At 36.0% G+C, this 18,973-nt stretch overlaps 1 protein-coding gene across 2 annotated transcripts in view; it reads right to left on the bottom strand.

Moving 5' to 3' along the window:
• COL21A1 (collagen type XXI alpha 1 chain) overlaps positions 1-18,973 on the bottom strand; it is a 172,840-nt gene that overhangs the window by 79,892 nt on the left and 73,975 nt on the right. Inside the window, exons 4-10 of one of the 2 annotated variants that reach the window (XM_053668361.1) lie at positions 17,607-17,775; positions 17,299-17,515; positions 15,202-15,375; positions 14,127-14,204; positions 12,313-12,321; positions 11,915-11,998; positions 5,193-5,255 (exon numbers count right to left, since the gene is read on the bottom strand). In XM_053668361.1, the coding sequence (XP_053524336.1) occupies positions 5,193-5,255; positions 11,915-11,998; positions 12,313-12,321; positions 14,127-14,204; positions 15,202-15,375; positions 17,299-17,515; positions 17,607-17,775 (794 nt within the window). Of the gene's footprint in view, positions 1-5,192; positions 5,256-11,914; positions 11,999-12,312; positions 12,322-14,126; positions 14,205-15,201; positions 15,376-17,298; positions 17,516-17,606; positions 17,776-18,973 lie in introns of those variants that run through there. The other variant, XM_053668360.1, reaches the window with a different exon arrangement.

Below are 18,973 nucleotides of genomic sequence, written 5' to 3'. Positions count from 1 at the left end.
AGTATTTCTCCAGAGTGGAATAATTTACTATTTAAAGCTCTGGTTGACTTGGCCTGGTTATAATGAGAAAGAGACTCAAATTGCTTATTGAGGGGGGTTGCACAGAACTAACTCCAAACAAAGCAGAATTCCCTTCGAATTGTTCCATCCAAGTTTCCTTGGTCCAGATGGCTTCAATTGCCAGCCAGAGGCTCCACCCACACCTTCCCACTCCCGCTGTGCACTGGCCCTGGACACACACTAATGACCCTCAGCTGTTCTGGCTCCCAGGCTCCCTTTCTCTTCCTGCCTGGCCACCCAATCTCCTATCTCCTGCAGAGAGAAAGAAACAGGGGGGGACAGGAAGATAGTTAAGGAAAAAAGTCATATCTCTGGGTTAATCGGGTTTGGTTTAGTGTATCAGTTTTCTATTGCTGCTGTAGCCAATTACCCCAAGCATAGAAACGTAACTTACAGTTCTGCAGATATGAGCCCAAAAGTGGGTCTTAGGGAGCTAAACCCAGAGTGTCAGGGGGGATGTGTTCCTTTTAGAGTGTCTAGGGGAGAATCTGTTCCTTCCCTCTTCCAACTTTTGGAGGCTGCCTCGCTTTGATCACTGCTTCAATCATCACTTCTCCTTCTCTGATTCTGATATTCCTGCTTCCCTTTTATAAGGACTCTTGCGATTGTACTGGGCTATTCAGCTAAACCAGAATAATCCCTGCACCTCAGGGTCCTTAATCATGTGTGCAAAGTCTCTTTTGCCATGAAAGGTTTTCTAGCTACCACAGTTGGTTTGTTCTTTAACATCAGATATCATTTAATACCATCTAACATCTAATATTTTCTGACATCTCATGTCAAATTGTCTACATGTCTACATAGCTATATCAATATATAAAATCATATATACAAACACAAATGTATATATACATATATATGTACTAAAGGAGATAAGACAATAAGTCTATTGTAGCTTCATTGACAGTCAGAGTAATATCTGTGATTAGTTGTATCAGGCTAATTAAAACAAATTTCTAGTACTTCATTCATGGCAAGTTATTAAGAAAGGAAAAGCATGAAGCAAACGAGCACTCATGGTCTGTGGAAAGGCTGTTTGACACTCACTTCCAAATATTGCCCAGGACTTTAAGCCACTGAAAAACAAAAGCCTAAATAACTTAGTAGCACTGTCAAGGAAGCTCTGTGTCACTGTGAGGTGCCAGCAGGTGACACTTCAGCATGGACTCAGGACAGCATGAAGCTGTCAGGAATAGAAAGAATATGTCCCTGGGAAGGGGTCTCAGGCAAAGGAAGACTCATATTTATAAAACGCATCTCAGTTAGTGATTAGGTCAGAAATCATGTAGGACCTCAGGCTTATCTTTGATGGGATTAGGAGTTGCAGTTAGGGAATGTAACAAATTTACATGACCCTTTAAATTAGTGAGCAAGGGATGGGTTATTAGAGAAACTACAAGGCTAGCGTTGGGAGATTACTGGAGTTAAGTAAAAGGCAAAGGGGAGAGGTTCATTTCATTCAATTCAAAATTGAAGCAGTCTGACAATAAATGTATCACCCTATATCCTGAAATATATCACCTGACAATTTCTCTACTTTTTGGCATGGCACTCTAGCCCATAAACGTTTAACTACCCCCATTCTTAGTCAGGACAAACTCTCTTCTTGCAGCTGGAACCAATGCTTTCCCAACTAAAAAGGATTTTCTTTCTGAAAATATCTCAAATATTCCAAATCATAAATTTCCCCCTTCTTCTTCATTTTCTTCATCATAGAAAATGCAATAACATCTCCCATCTTTTTAAAATTCTTTTTTCCCACATCCTCCCCCATGCTATTACTCCATTTCCCTGCTCCTCATTATGTCCCTCCAAATAAGCATCTATATTCACTGTCACCATTTTATTGCCTCATTGTCAACTCTCTCTCAAACCCATTTCAATCCAGCTTTTGTCCTGCCCGTCCCTGAAATCCCATTTATCAAGTCCTCAATTACATTTACACAGCAAATCCATTGGTCTAGGCCTAGATCTCATTTTTCTGAACTTGTTAACAACAATGACACAACTGATCACTCCCTTCTTGAAATGCTTTCTTCAATTGTCTCCTGGGATACCACACTCTCTGGGTATTCCTCTAACTTCACTGATCATTCTTTCCTAATTTCCTTGGTTGTGTCCTCTCTTTATCCTCTGTAAGAGAGCCCTAAGCTCTGCCCACTGTCACCTTCTCTTCTCCAGTTATTTGTACTTGTTCTCTAAATAATCTCATCCACTTTGGTGGCTTTAGATATGTCTACATGCTAAACAGTCCTAACTGTGTATTTTCATTCTCAAACATATCCCTGAATTCAACATTCCTATCTGTGGTTTTCTAGGAGACAACCTTCAGCAGGTACAAAAACAAATTCTTGATTTCCTCCACAAAACTGACATCTCCCCCAGTACTGTCCAGATCAATAAATGGTACCACGATTCATCCAGATGCTTGAGCTAAGCTCCTCTAAGTCTCTCTTGACCCCTTTTTTTCATGCTTCATATCTAATTTAACAGAAATTGTGATCAATTTCACATTAAAAATAATCCAGATTATGAGCACCTCTTTCCCTTGCCATCATATTGCCCTACTCCAAGCCACTCTTAATTCTCAAAACCCTGAAATAACCTCCTACATGGTCTCCTACTTCCACTCTTGACCCATATATACTCTCCACACAATATTTACAGGGCAGGTCAAAGTAGGTTTACAGTTGTTGTTACAGAAAACAACGCAGCCGCTTTCGGGTGTACGGAGTGGAACTTTATTTCACGCGCGCAGACCCAGAGGAGTCATTCTCCCAATTCTGGGCCCCGATCAGTGGGGAACAATTGTCTATCTAGGGTGAGGGGCGGTCTGCCACTCGGACCATTGCTTCTGCTGCGAAAGCAAGAAAGCAGAACATTTGATAAGAGTTAATATGAGTTTCTTTGTTCTTACTCCTCCCATTACTTAGTTAACTTGCTCTCCCTGATCCTGTTGACTCAGCTGCGAGCCCCCTCCTGGGCAGGCTATTAGCCATTACATTCATCCTATTGATTCAACGGTTAGCTCCCCTCCTGGGCAGGCCACTTCATTGTGAGTACACAGAACACAGAGTTTATTCTTGTATTTTTATTTATTAATTATTGTATTATTTTCCACACAAGCTAGAAACCTACTTTTTCCCAACCCTGTGTATTTCTCTTTCTGAAAAGTAAGGCAGATCAAATCACTTTCCTTCTTAAAATCCCCAGATAGATCGCCATTATATTTAGAATGAACTCTGCTGGGTTAGTTGAGCCTCACTGCCCTGACCACCCCGCTCCTCAGCCCCAATCACCAGTTCCTTAGCTTGCTGCAGCACCAGTTGGCCCCCTGCTTTGACAATCTCCCTCTGGAGACTGACCCAACATTGGTATGAACAGACCCGAAATATCACTACTCTTTAAAACTTGGCTTTACTTTTTATATTAAATTTGTCAGCACCTCTCTCAGGGCGTAGCAAGCTCCTCTTCCTTCCCAAGGGAGGATGGTTTACCATTACACCTGTGTTCTTTAACTGCTCAAACATGAATGACTCAAAATACAAACCTTCCCATCCTTCATGGCAATGGTTAATGTTGAATGATAAAGAAAGTCTCTTAGGAGGTTTTTTTGGTGACAATTGTTTAACATTCAAAGCTAATTCCTAATGTTTATATACTGCTATAAACATTCAGATAGGAACTTACCTGTAAAATTTGCCAGAAATGCTTTAAAGTAGAGCTGCTTTATGTTTAATTAACAAATGCCCCTTAGGTTCTCTTGAACCTTAGAGAATATTATTTTTTAGGCAGATATAAGTGCACACCAGTGCATGCATTCTTAGGAAAATAATATAACATTTAAGGAGAGTTTTAATTTATATAAAAGAATTTCACTCTAAAATGAAACTGGAGAATATAAAGTAGAAAATCTCACTCATGTGCCCTCAGAAAAACAAAATTTAAAGGATTCAGAAACCAATTTCCCTGATTTACAGAAAATTGAGGATGTCAGCACTTTCTTAAATGATAGGGAATTGGTCAGGGGTTGCCTAGTATCAACCTTGGGAGCTTTTGCTTATGATTCCCAGAGGCAAGAACAAAAATAGGCTAGATTGAGTTTTGCTTGTGTACCTGAACTTGTTTTGTCTACTTGGGGTATTTTCAAAGCTAGCTTGTTAGCTCATGATTTTAACAGACTCAAACCGAACTCTCTCCTCTTTACATTCCCTTTCCCCAAATCCAGCCTACACCAAACCCTAGATAGAGTCACCTGTAGCTTAGTATGGTCTATGTGCCCCGAATTGCAATTCCTCTGCTATCCCCAAATAAACACATGTTTCTTACAATCTCGAGCATGACACAATTTATCTCTTCATTTAGGTCAACACTTGAACATTTCCATACATGTGAAGAGAAAATATAAAAAGATTTTCTAAACAGCTATTTGTTGATACTAAGAATTAAGTGGACAATTTTTTAAACATAGCAAAGATATTCACAGTTTTGAAGTAAAATACCTAAAAACTGACTAGAATGCTAATTCCATAGACCAAACCAGCCTTAATGCTCCCCTCAGTTTGACTAAACTTTAGACGGGCTTCTTCCTGACTAAGCTCTGATCTCCCTTCTCTGAGAACATTTACTTTACAAACTTTGTCATGGTAAATTCTCTTTCCCCCCTCTGAGTTGTAAATCTTTTGAAGAACCTCACCAGCTTTGCAACTAGCAATAAAAGTCTTTCTCAAGGACCTGGGAATCATCCTTTTGAAATGCAGTCTTCAAAAAAGGGAAGTGCCCAGACCTCCCAGTCTCTGCGGGAGGGTAGAACCCCAACTTCCATGGGTGCCACCTGGCAACACAGATGGCTTACTCTCAGAAGAAAACTTTAGCAAGCTCAGAATAACTTAATTTGCTCCATGTCAATGATCAGCCTCCCCTATAAAGTTTTCCAGCACTTTTCCACTAGCCACCCCATTCTCAAAAAAGAACCCACCTTCCTTTTGTTTCAGCTAAGTGGACCGCAATCTCCTCCCCTATGGTAACAGCCTTAAAGAGAGTCTTCATTACCTGTTTAATTTCTCCCAGTGAAACTTTAAGTTTGGCACTATAATCCCAGTACTGGAGATGACTAAGCTTTCAGTACTCACAGGCTTACCATCTTGACCAGGCTGTCCAGGGTAGCCAGGGTTCCCAGGCTGTCCAGGGTCACCCTAGGGAGGAACGAAACTTCTAAATACAAACCAACCATATTGGCACAGTCAGAACCCATCAGGGTCCAAAGTCAATTCTATTATTTGCAGATTTTTGTATATTACAAACAAACAAACAGAAGTCCTAAAACGCAAGTTAGAAAAATGATGCCAAATTTTAAAGGCCCACCTTAACAAATAAAGGTGTTTTTGGCCTGTCAAACGTACAATGATTTATTTGTATGAGAATGGGTATAACAGGTAAAGTAAATCTCACTGATATAGTGTTAATAGTTATAACAGGGTACATCTTTAGAATTCTAAAAAATGGTGAGGTGCCACAGCAAACACATTTTAAATGATAGCAATATTTCACTCATAAGACTACAAATTTAATTCTGTTCTAAATGTTATACTGTGGATATCAATGGCCTATGAAGCAATTCAATTCAAAATTATTTATTTAAAAAAACAGTCCACAAGCTATGTGATCTTACATGTGGGACTCAAGTTTAAAGCTGCAGAACAGTCATTTCTTTCAATCCAGTCTGAGGTGTCTCTTTGCCTATATTTATAATCTCATTCGAACATGCTAAGATTCTATAACATGAATACTTTTATGAGAATGAGGCCCCAGCCAAATAATTCTGCCCAACTCTGACAGTCTTTTAGCACATGCAACACCGAAGAAATGACCTTTGCCCTCACAAACCAGAGATCTTCAAAGAACAGTCAGCCCAGGCACACTGATGGAACTCTAGACTGTGGCACAACCGTCAGTACTGACCACACAGATGGTCACAACCCTTTATAAAAAACAATGAAGGCAACATTTTCTGTGAGGTGAAAGTGTTTCATAATTTAATACTATGTCATCTATTACTGAGTCCATGAGGTCCACATGGGGCATCTTGCCAAAAAACACAAAGTCTTGGCCATCAGTATCAATAAATCCCTGCCTAGAGGCAACTGATTTTCAACTCAATAATTTGTCACTATTTTCCTCAAAAGATCATGCACACAGAATACCAGTGATTATATATTAGCTAAGGGTACTTCCACTGAGCCAAATTTGCTGGTCTGAAATACTACTACAGGCTACTGGCCAGAGATTTGTTCCTGAAATTCAATGGGAAAAATGGAAAGAACTATGTGATCTCCATGGAGACCATGAAGAAAGAGTGGGCTTTTCACACAGGAGCAAGCTTAGCATAAAGAAAGGCTGAGAAAAGGGAAAATGTCATTTTTAAAAGGGACAAAGAATGGCTGGTTGTAAATCTAGGGAGAATTGTAATGCTGAAACATTTAATGTCTTGCTAAAAGAGTATAATTTGTCATTCTAATCCAAGGACTTCCGGTGTTAGCTGGACATGAGGGAGCAACATTCTGGCTCTCTGAAGTATTAGAATTTTTGTCTTCTTGTTTTCAGAGGATCCACATTAATCTCTAGCTCTCCTGTCATCCTTCTTTATTTATTTTCAGATTGGACTCACTGCCTTTCAACAAATTCCATTGTTCTTTTCTCCTGGGAATAGGATTTTCTTCCTTTTCCATGTACAAGTCAATATCGCAAAATTTTCGAACACTGCACCGGCCTCATTAGTCCACTTTTCCCTGATGTGACTGACTGAATGCCACAGTAGTGCCTATATCACTGATTACTCATTCATAACTAAAGTTTCCTCAAAGTCCTTCCTTGATAAGTCTGTATTTATCGTTTGGATTTAGACTCCTTGAAAACATGGTCCATATTTTCTATGTTGTGTGTGTGTGTGTGTGTGTGTGTGTGTGTGTGTGTGGCTTTTTTTTAATAATTCTGTGAATCAAGTAGAAATTCAATAACTATTTACTGACTTATTTCGAATCAAATCAAATTCCCTGTTAACGATCCTTTCGCTTGCAAAATTAATTATCTGCAAAAGCTAGGATATCAAAAGTATCTGAGAGGGTGTAACCTCTACTATGATGAAGATGAAATAAAACTTTGGCACATGAAGAAATGAAATTTATTTTTATGGTGCATAGAAACACAAGACACACTTAAGAATAACATTTTAAATTAATCAAAACCAAGTTTGCAAGGGGAAAAAAATCACCCACAAAATAAATCCAGTGTGAGTTTATAACGACCATACACTTCACTGGTCAGCAGCCCCATCAGGGAAAAGTAATCTGTTTCACAGGTTTTATTATTGCTGATAGATTTTACTGGTTATTTTGACTACTGTTCTACTGATTTATTTGAAAAAAAACTCAGGTAGGTTTGGTGTTGCTTCCATAAAATTGGAAAAATAAAATAAAACCCCAATTAAATTTGGAAAGAAGGCCAATTTGAGTAAAAATTTAGTTTTTACCATCATAAAAACTGACACCCAACCTTTATTGATTGATTCTTGTCTGCTACCTGATGCAGACACTGGCCCTCAGTGTCCGAGTCATTATGGATAAAATGAGATATTCACACAGACTACTGAGTTCGGTGGAGGAAAAGGACAGGCGTGGCTTTCTCTCAAGGGGAGCAAAAGCCAAGGCCTTTGCAGTGGCTGGCCTTTATTGGGTCTCTCCTCACATTACATGATGGTCTCATTTACTATGCACAGGCTCGCTTTAGGTGATTACCTTTTACAGAAAACAAAGGAGCCAATGTGGCTAATATCACACCACAGAAAAAGGATATTAGCAAACGAAAAGGGAAAAGTGGTTGAACCAGTTACACTCCATACTGGGGAGTTTTAGCATGAATTTTAAGAAGTTACTTTGCAGTAAATGTTTGCTGCAATTCAGGGTGAGGGAGTTTTAGCAAAAAGCAAGACTCAAAGCAGACTAGGCACAGTGCAGGCCTGATTGCCCACAGGAGAACCTATCCGTGGGTGTGGGTCCTGTGCATCTCCAAGTGGGAGCTGGGCCCAAGGCACACAGAACGGTCTCCTACAACTAGGAACTGCTTTAAAAACTTTACATACATTAAATTACTTAATCCTCATATTAATTACATAAAGCAGGTAATTTTATTATTGCCATTTTACATGGCCTGAGTTTAGGTAACTTGCTCCAGGCCACACAGCAGTGGTGGCGGTAGAATTCGAAATAAGCCAGTTCAGCTCCAGAGTCCATGTTTTAAACTCTACTATCCTGCATGCTTTGAAATGCATACATGATCAGAAACAGGCCTGGGGACTGCTGGCACACTGAACATGGAAAAAATTTCTAAATACATTAAATTAGACATATGACTTATTATTGCACAGTTGTGACTGAATTCCCAATCTACTTCTAACTTCGTTGAAACATTTTGTACATCTTGAATTTTAAAAAAAATGTTTTCAGCTTAAAAGCAATACTTATGTTGAACTGAATTGGTGCCACAGGATTTTTGAGTTGTTGACAGGAGTGGGGATGTCATGGACTAGCTCAAACATCTCTGAGTATAGCCTCTCAAGTGGTGTAAATACGAATAATTAAAGTGAAAAATAGCCATGTTTGCAAAAGCATGCTAATATTTTAAGTTATTCATGTAAAACAAATGTCTTTGGGACTCTCCCCATAAGACCAAATCCCATGTTATCAAGCCCTTTTTTCCAAAATCTTTGTGCCTTCATTATAGTTTTGGCCTCCACAGGAGTATCTGACCAAAGACTTATTCCGTTCTCCAAAACAACCTCTTCTCTCCCTTAAAACTCAAATGTGCACTCTCTTAGGCAAGGGGGAGTCTACTTAGTCTGGGAAAATTAATATAAAAATGTACATGTCTATAGCCACTGAAATTTTCCAAAGACTTTTTGTATTTTAGACAGGATACTTTGATGGTCCAAATGAGTCTCTGTGCGGAGCATTATTAGGGTAAATATATAGCAGTAGAGAAAGGGGCATTTCAAATAAAGAACTTCTTAAGAATTGCTCCTTTCTAAAGAAGAATAAAATGTTTTATTTTCACTTCTGAACTAATAGATCTAACATTTAAGGTTAGATCAACTGTGGGGAGTTTGTCCCCACAAATGTTCCTGTGGCTACTGAAGTGGGGGGAAGAAGCTGCCATTTTCATGGCAAGGTCTTTTAAAAGTGGGTTGTTTGTAAATTGAATATTACCCAGACCATTCACATAGAACAAAGACATTCCATGTAAGTTAGTAAGGAGCAGGGGTGAATCTTATTTTTTCAATGATTTCATAATTCATTATGTTAAAAAATATTACTTAACACTAGGTTAGACACTAGAAGTCCAAAAGAGAATTTAGTTTGTATTTTCCTTCTCTGTGAATTACTTGCATATAAAAATTATTCCAATAGATTCATTAATTTAATCACTTCCTATGTTTGACACTAAGAATACAAAATAAGTAAGATAAGGGTAGCTTATATTCAGTGACATACATATATATATATATATATTTTTTTTTTTGCTTATTGAAGAGTTATAATGCCATGATAAGTGTGTAGTATCATAGTTAATTTGACCTGGTTTTTTAATGGGGTTGTCATATTTTTTGGAAATTTAGAGAACATTTAACAGATGACTTTGTCTAAGTACTTACTCGCCTATCAACACCAGAATTTCTCCTAGAACTCCATTTCTAATAAAAAGACTAGGTCTGTTTTTCACAGGTAACTCTGATGAACATCTACAAAACTTTCCAGAGAGCATCAAACAAAAATGGCCAATATGTCTCAGATGGATCTACAGTAAAATTGCTTCAACTCCTTAGTTCTGGTTCTGTTGATCTAAATAAAACTCTATCAATTTTCTAAGACAGAAATTCTCTAAAGGAAGTGCATGAAACTCAAAGTGTTGCTAGGGATTCTATTTTTCACATACAGGTCCCTGATGTGGGTAAGGAACCACTTCCAGGAGAAACAGCCTTAAGACGATGGAGAGTGTGTGTGTGTTCCTCTCCTCCTGCCAGATTTTCTGAAGAAAATGGAAAGCAGATCAGGAAGGCATGCCAACTTGAAGACTGGTGGAAAACTGCAATTTCGCTTAAAGTAGTAGGTGGCAATGGGGTTACATTGTGACTAAGAAAGAAGAATGAAAATGAGCAACACATGAAACGGAAATATTGAAAGTCAGATAAGACCAAGGGTGTGCTAAAATCTCGCTGTAGAAACATATGTGAACAATAATTGGTGACGTTAGAAGACAACTAATGAACCACTAATGAATCACTAATGACTAAAAAGAAAAAATCAAAAGCATCTGATACCTCCTCAAAAATGGGTAGCCTGTTAGAACCTCTGGGAGTGACTGGAATCCCACAGAGAGTAAGGAATGCACTCTGGGTTTTGAGAAGTTAGGCAACATGGGACTCTGATTTCCACATTGTATCTCTTGCACATCAAATCATTTGTATGTATAACATTCCATTGTTATATACTATATAAATATATTTTGAAAAAAGAAGTCTGCTGGTAGGTCACACCAAGCTATCTTCCAAGGTATACTCTCCAGAGCATCTTATAGGTATTTCTCATTTACACTGAGGCACCCAAAACAACATGCAGTTAGTTTAACTACGGAACTCTTGAATTAACTTTCCTAAATGCAATCTAAAAATAGTTTACAATAGTAAATTAATTATGATGTACTGAAGTCAAATTCCAAGCCAAATAGATTTACTTTGAATGAAATATTGGATGTAAACTTTTATTTCTTAAATTTCATTTCTTTCTTGATTTTAACAGCTGGGCTTAAAGGATGTGATGAATTATCATATTAAAATGGATGGGAGAAACATGTATGAAAGATAGGAAGAACTAAATTTTCTTAGCCCCATAGTCCAGAGGCTAAAATTTTTCAGTCATGGTGATTGAAACAGTAAGAAAATTCATATTTAAGAAAAATTTTATGGTCACCTCAAGTAATAGATGATTAATACACAAAACACTCTCTTTGGCTAGGAAGTCATACTTTCTTTGAAGTTAAATGTTATTTTTATTAGGTGATTTTTAAAATGATTTTAAATGAACAAGATTTATCTGCAGAGAACAGACAGCTTAGCTTCTCAGTGTCTTAGGTGGTGTCCGAGATGCCATAGTAAGTACCAACTTGCTTAAAAACATTCATATTTAATAACAGAAACATATTTAAAGTATTTTGTTATATAAAAAATGGCTGGTTATAAAACAGCATGCACTTCACGGCTGCAATCCCACTTCCCCAAAATAATTATTACATGATTAAGTGAGATATATATGCCTCTATTTTTAGAATCAGACATCTAACACAGCATTCAAATCTATTTTAAATTTTTTACTTGGTTTTTCTATCTAAAAATCTTTTTGACAAATTAAGAATTTAGAAATTTAAGAACTTAAAACATATCTTAACAAGTGCTCTTTCTTCATTTTGTACCAGGTTGTAAGAATCATTCTTGGGATCTAACAGCACCGTTGGGCAGGGGCGAGGCGGGGGAGGGGGCAGCGGGGAAGCAAACAGACCAGCAAGCAAACTAACTACTAATGCTCCCTCGGCACTCTACAGTGGGTTAGGGGTGTCAGTTTTAGGTTCAGAGGCAAATACAGATTAGAATACACTTTTAAAAAAATCAGTAACACTCAAGTCATGAACTATCCTAAAACATTAGGTGAAAATTTCACAACAGGGTCAGTGGTGATTGGGAATTCTGCACATTTGCTCAGCTCGTTTACGTGTTTTAACAAAAATTAGCATGTTAGATATTACTCACTTTGGGGCCTTGTAGTCCCGGTTTTCCCGGAGGACAAATACAGGGAGCTGGAGTTGAACCTACATCACTGGGACCATTGAGGCACTACAAAGACAAAAACTGAAATAAACAAACATGGAAAGGTACATATGTATATGTGTATATATATGGACACACATATGTGTATATGAATAAGTATCTATGTGAAATGATGAAGATAACTTATATTTACTTTCCAATTTTATTTAGCCTAATCTAATAGCAAATTCCTAATCACAAAAAGCTATGAACACAAAGTACACTCAAACTCCATAGAAATGGGTGTAATTTGTCTAAAATACTTACAGTTGATGAAAGGGAGCTTACCAGTCCCACAGTGCAAATATTACCTTAAGGAGAACAATAGTAACCAGGCCTACCTCACCATTCTGAAAGAAAAACAACAACAAATGTGTTTAAAAAATGTGTTTTTAATTAAATTTCTAAATTATCTTCCCAATTTTCAGATATTTCATTGTCTAGGTTAGAGATGCCTGCAATATCAAAATGAGCAAGAGCTAAAATATTTTATTTCAACTATCCTAAAAAATTACTTATTTATACATGTTATTAGTTCATTTATAATAGGATAAAGAAAGAAAATTAACAATAATGATGAGTAGAAGAAGAAAATTAAAATGCCAAAGCTCCTTAATATAATGGCCATGCAGAAACAAAACTACCTCAAGGTGGGATTTATATGCTGTCTTGAATTTCCTGGAAATCAGTTAAGAACCAGAGAGAAAAGCCGAAACATATCTAACCAAGCCATAGAATGGCTTGAATTAAATTTTCAATGGCAAGAATTAAATTTTATGCACTCTAGGACAACTTCTCCTGAAACAATCTCTTTCTTAGTGAAAAACACACAATTTGAGATAGGTTAATAATCTTTCTAAACAATGATAAATTACACCAGAAAATGAAAAGGTAGAAATGAAGGTACAAAAGGCGAACAAGATTCACAAAGTCACAGCTGAGAATAAGGAAGGAGACATAAAAACACAAAACACTGAACATGAGAACTCAAAACCTGCCATGAAATAAAGCTATGCCTTTGCTATATGAAAAGGGAAATGGTAATGGTTATATCATTGATGCAGAGATCTCAGTAAATAAATTATGTACAATGGACTCTCAAAATGCCGTACCATTAATACTATTAGTAGAGATTTATATTCTCAATTACCGGTATCTAAAAGTTTTACTGCTTAAACAATTACCTATCTAGAATACCCGTAATGAATCATTTTTAAGTCCATCTTTGAGTTTATTATAGATCCATTTATTATGTTGCTCTATGTCCTCAAGATTTCAGAACATGTGGATTCATAAATTATTCAGATTAATAAAGAAAAAGATTATGAGAGCATGACTATACAAACTAAAAAAAAACACACACATAAAGCTCAAATACCACTGGGAATCCACAGCATCAAACACTTTTACAACATTACACTTTATCTGAATTAGCGACAATACTACATACCTTATTTTGCCTAAAAGAGAAGAAACTGACTATATACATTCATGTATATAACCAGATTCTATGACATTTTAGTTTATAATCTTTTCCCTCTTAACACAGTAATGAAAATAGCTAAATAAACAGATATATTGCTCACATCCTAGAGCTATAAGAAAATCTTACTTACGTAAAAACAACAAAAAGAAAACTATGTGTTCATTATAGTTTGAGAAAACATGCTGGTGACCAGGAAAATGAGTAATTTCCTACTCCAGAACTGTGCTGTGTAATATAATAATTATACATTTAATTAAATGTATAATTTAATTATACATTAAATGTATAATTTAATTATACATTAAATGTATAATTTAATTGTACATTAAATGTATTTTACACACTAGATATTTAGACCAAAAAAAAAAATCCTGTTTTTCTAGATCAAGCCCAGTCCTGTTTCAAGTGATACTGAACCAATCACAACCAGAGATGATGTGGGAAAAACAATTTCTTGTGATCTTTCACTCATATTTGCAAGGTGAAACATTAAAATTTTATTTCAACTAAGAACTGCAAAATATGTTTTAACCAATGAATCTTTATTTCCTTTGAAAATTGAAAAAAGCTAACTATATATCAAATTAAGCAACACATATTATCAACATTTTATTTATTTATTTGACAGTACTGAAGCACCAGTTGGCAAAAATAATTCATCCTACTTACAAATCCAGGAATCTCACATGCTGTCTCCCGGTTGTTCTGCTCTGGGTCACAGTAGATCCGCAACTTTTGGACATCAAACTGGGAACAGAAACCCAGTGAAGTCAGAATTAGGACACAGCCCAATTGTTTTATAAGAATAACTCAGATACACAAAAACAGCACCTATATTTAGCAACTATGGCAAGTTTAAATCACAGAATTTAGTTAAAACTTAAATATAAAACTTGAATACCTCGCCTATAGTATTAAAGATCTAATGCAACATAACTCCTAAGGAAAACTTCCCTAGCACCGTAAACAAACTTCTGGTTTCCTTTGGGAACCCAGTGAAGCTTTTTAATATATGATATGAAAAGCTGGTATAGGGAAACTTCCCAGGATACTCAGAATAGGTGGCTCAGGAACCATCTTTAGTTCCAGATATTTAGTTACTGGCACAGAACGCTGTAGCAGGCCCAGCATCTGTTACTATTTAAACACTTACTGTAACAGGATATGTAACATTAACATATAGAGACCATGTGTGCAATCACACACTTAAATGTGAGTCTTCCCTTAATAAAAACAGAGTAGGAAAGACATGTCTTTCCAATAAAGAACTTTACAAGAAATGGCTCTTACACACACACTTGTCAACCTACACGTACATACTACACTTTAAAGAGATATTGAAAAAGTCGGTTTTGTTAATGAAGAACCCTGACATGCATTAATCTAATTTTATCTTCATAGCTGCAAAGAAATGTTTGTAACACCACTTAAAGCTCTAATCACATTTCCTTTTTCGAATTCATTATTTAATCTATGCCTCTCCTGGGAGATATGAAATCATTTCATCAGAATATAAAATTCTACCCTGAACCAAGGGGAGCATCTTGCTAAGTATTATTATTATAAAATACACTAAATCTAATTTTACATTTTTATACTTACACACAAACGCACAATTTCACTAATGACCTGACCACATTTTAATTAAGTATCTTAAAGGAATTCACAATTAAGTTAAATACAGAAAGGGCAGCAAAGGCTCCATGTTATATAATTCAAGAAAAAGAAAATCATTATTAATCACCTGAACAGTTTCCTCTTTCCCAGAGTATTTTCCAATTTGGGTCTGCCCACTGATAAAGATCCCTAAAACTGGATGTAAGGGTTTGATTTCAATTTGTTGATCATCGATATACAGAGTTATATCTTCTTCTGTTACTAAGAGACGAATTTGATGCCAGCCTTCATCAAACAATGTCTGTAGAAAGTATAAAAGAGCCATAAATAAAATTCCTAACCTACCTTTATTTCTTAATTTTTATTCCTTTGCTGCAAACCATAAATCTATACTACATAAATCAGCTGTATTGTAATCAAATTCACTCTGACCCAAGCTGAGCTTCAAATGCCACACACCATTTTTTTTTTTATTAAACTCTAGATTTTCTATTACAAATCCCAAAATAGTTGTGTCGAACAATTCCCTCAAGGTCACAAGTGAGTTTCTTATCTTTTAATCCAAGTGGTTTTTCATTCCTTATCCTTTTTATTTCATGGCAACTTCGGACTCTATAACTAGTCCCTCCTCTTTGATATTCTCTCTCAACTTTCATGATTCAAACCATCTTGATTATCTACATTTCTTCTCCATTTGCTCACACTATTTCTCTTTGAGGACGCCTCTTCCTCAACCTCCCCTTTTAATGAGGCATTCCCCACAGGGCTGTCCTTGACATTTTCTATTCTGCTCTTTTGACTATCTCATCCATTCCTGTGGGTCAATTACTACTTCCATGGAAAAATTTCCATATTGACATCAGCATATGATGCCTATAATTCTAATACTGGCTAGAATAATTTTTGCCAGGATGTCTCACAAGTAGTCTGACAGAATATGTTACAAAATTGAACTATCCCTCAAACTTTCTTCTTATCCCTATTTCCCTTATATCATAGTATATTCAGATTCTAAACCAAAACAAGTTTATTTACCTCTCATTTTTCCCTCAGTGGCAATAACAACCAGATGTGATTTTCAATCAAAAATATCTCCTAAACATGATTGAAATTCACATTATGTCCACTCTCACTGCCATAATTTAGGTCCATGAGTATCTTGCTTTATTTGAATAATTTTCAAACATATCTCTATCTCTAACCCTCCTCTCTCCATGCTGTCCTTCCTGCTTCCACTAAGCTATCTCACTAGAGTTTTGTCAGAGAATATGGCCCATCTTAATTTCTGTATTCCCAGGACCTAATACAATTCCAAGACAGAGTTGAAAGTATTGTTCATGAAAGAAAAAAGAAAAAGAGAGGAGAGCACTGCTTTGACTAATGCACATCTATGGTCAAGACCTTTAAAGGGAATCTTGTCATCTACCAAATGAAGTCCACAGTCCTTTGTATGGCTTTCAAGCTCCCAACAATTTGAGCTCATACCTTGCTAGCCTCTTCTTTTATGTATCCTACACTCCACACACAGGGGATACAAATTTCCATTCTCTAAATAAAAACCCTGAACTGTACTACACATGACTACTCAGTACTGAACCACTGACTTAATGTGTCCTTTTCTTGCTACATCGAAATCCTTGAGGGTCAGTCCAAAAACAATTTCACTTATAAGTACTTCCAGATATTTTGTATGAGAATCCACTTTTCCCTCCAAACTCTGCTAACATGGTATACTTCCAATTAATATCAGAAGCTCATGTATCCATTATCCGCCCATACTTAATATTTTAACAAATGTCTTTATTTCAGTATCTTAGAAGATATAGCAATCTAAAACAGACCAATATAAACTTTGAAAATGACCAGACCAAAATTTAATTTCTCTAGTCACCACCTACTAGCTCTATTACTTTGAGCAGAAACTTAATAACTCTGAACTTTGGTTTCTTTGTCTGCAAAATGGGAACAACAGATTCTTCCTTGAGTGGTTATTAAAATTAAATGTGCCTGGCAACTAGTAGTAGACATTCAAAAAACGTTAGTTCCCCCCACCCCTAAATTGCCTATGGGTTAAGAAATGATTTCTCTTCCTTTGTTACAGCAACATTAAACTATGAAGTTGACATCTTTTCAGTAATGTAAAATGATAGCTCTCTTCTCCCAATACACATAAACCCAACAGTGTTTCTTCGTAAATACCATAATCATACCCAGACATCTTTACCTTAACTCGAGGGTCAGCAAAGGTGACCACTTGTGAGCCATTAATCACACTGGTTGTGGTAAATAGTAAAGTTTTATCCACACCATTTAAGGTAACTGCTATCTGTGGCCTTCCATCAATGGTTAAAATTCTCCACAAATCCCACATTTTCTTGACCTTAAATCTTTGAGTAGAGACAAATACATATGATGGAGGAAGACCTTCTGGGAAAACATTGCTAGGAAAAGAAGAACATGAATAAGGCTTAAAGAATTCTCAGCATACCTACTGATACACCAAAAACAATTGCATTGACACATAACATTTACCTTGTGAATTCGGATAAGTCAACTTTTGATGTTACTTCATATCCTTTTATCTTTGTTGGTAAAAGCTGGATTCTTTTCTTAACCTTTTTCTTTACACCCAAGCCTAAAAGAATATCAAACCCCTTTTCATCTCGAGCTGCCACTGGAATTCGTGTAGGACAGACAGATTCTATAAAGCAAAAGCAACAAAAATTGATTGACCATTTATTACTTCAACAAGAAAAGAATATCAAGGGAGGGATCTTGGAGAATGTAAGAATTATAAAATCTGTATATGCACACATATATTATGGAAATGTATTTTCTGAGAAAACATGGGGATTTTTTAGCATTGGAGAATGAAGTCTCAATTGTCTTTTCTCCCCCTAAAAGGGAATAAACATAAAACAGAAATGTAAGAGGAACACTGGTAATGGATTGTCTTAAACACTACACTAAAGTTTGTAAGTTGCTGTGTATTTTGAATATGAGGTGATCTAACAGCTGGGCATTGGAGGGTGGGAGAACACTGGGGCAGGATTCATTATTCTCATCCAGGATTTTCTATTAATTAGTCACATGACTTTGGATAACTTCTAAATTTCTTGTATCTAGATCAACCCTAAGATTCCTTTCTTGCATTCCCAGCATTTGAGGGGTAAAAAAAATGTGTTGTTCTTAATATTCTTTCCAGATCTGTAATTTATAATTCTACAGTTTAAATATCATTGGTTCTGTCACTCTGGGAAAAACATTACTTGTGGGTCTTTTCTGTTCATGGAAGTTCTAAAAATTGACCTATTTTCTCATCTATTATTAATTATATTATATACTAAGTAATCATATTTATAAGTAAAGACTATTTCCTTAAGAAAATTAAAAAATTTGCATTATATAGTAATCTATATAAATTATTAAAATATGATATGCCTTTTACTTCTCTGGGAAACTAGTGTTTCAAATTATATGGAAATTTTTATATGCTTGAAATGCTATTAAGCTGTTATACTGTAGAAATCTTGTGATATTTTCAGATTTTTCCAAGGCCCTCGTATAACATACACATTGAGCATGAATGCTTATATTTTATAAAGCAGCTAACAAAAGAAAACAAGAACAAACTCCACTAAACATACCTTAAGATAATCACTCTCTTATATAACATTGAGGAAGGAAAATATATATTTATAATGCAATAAAAAATAATGACATGAATTTATTAGCCAAAAATGTACAGTCCTAACTTGCACCATAGAATATTTGAAATATAATGAAGGTTTGATATAAATAAAACTGGATATATTTCTGGGAAGAGAAAGATATTTTTCTCTTCAGGTCTTAAGATGTTGAGTTTTGAAGGGACCCAACTCAATTAATCACATCCTTCT

The sequence above is a fragment of the Artibeus jamaicensis genome, unplaced genomic scaffold (assembly GCF_021234435.1).
Source record: "Artibeus jamaicensis isolate MK-2021 breed Jamaican fruit bat unplaced genomic scaffold, CSHL_Jam_final contig_484, whole genome shotgun sequence".
Lineage (NCBI taxonomy): Eukaryota > Metazoa > Chordata > Mammalia > Chiroptera > Phyllostomidae > Artibeus > Artibeus jamaicensis.
The sequence above is the reverse complement of the archived record's forward strand: the minus strand, read 5'-3'. Positions and strand labels throughout refer to the sequence as shown.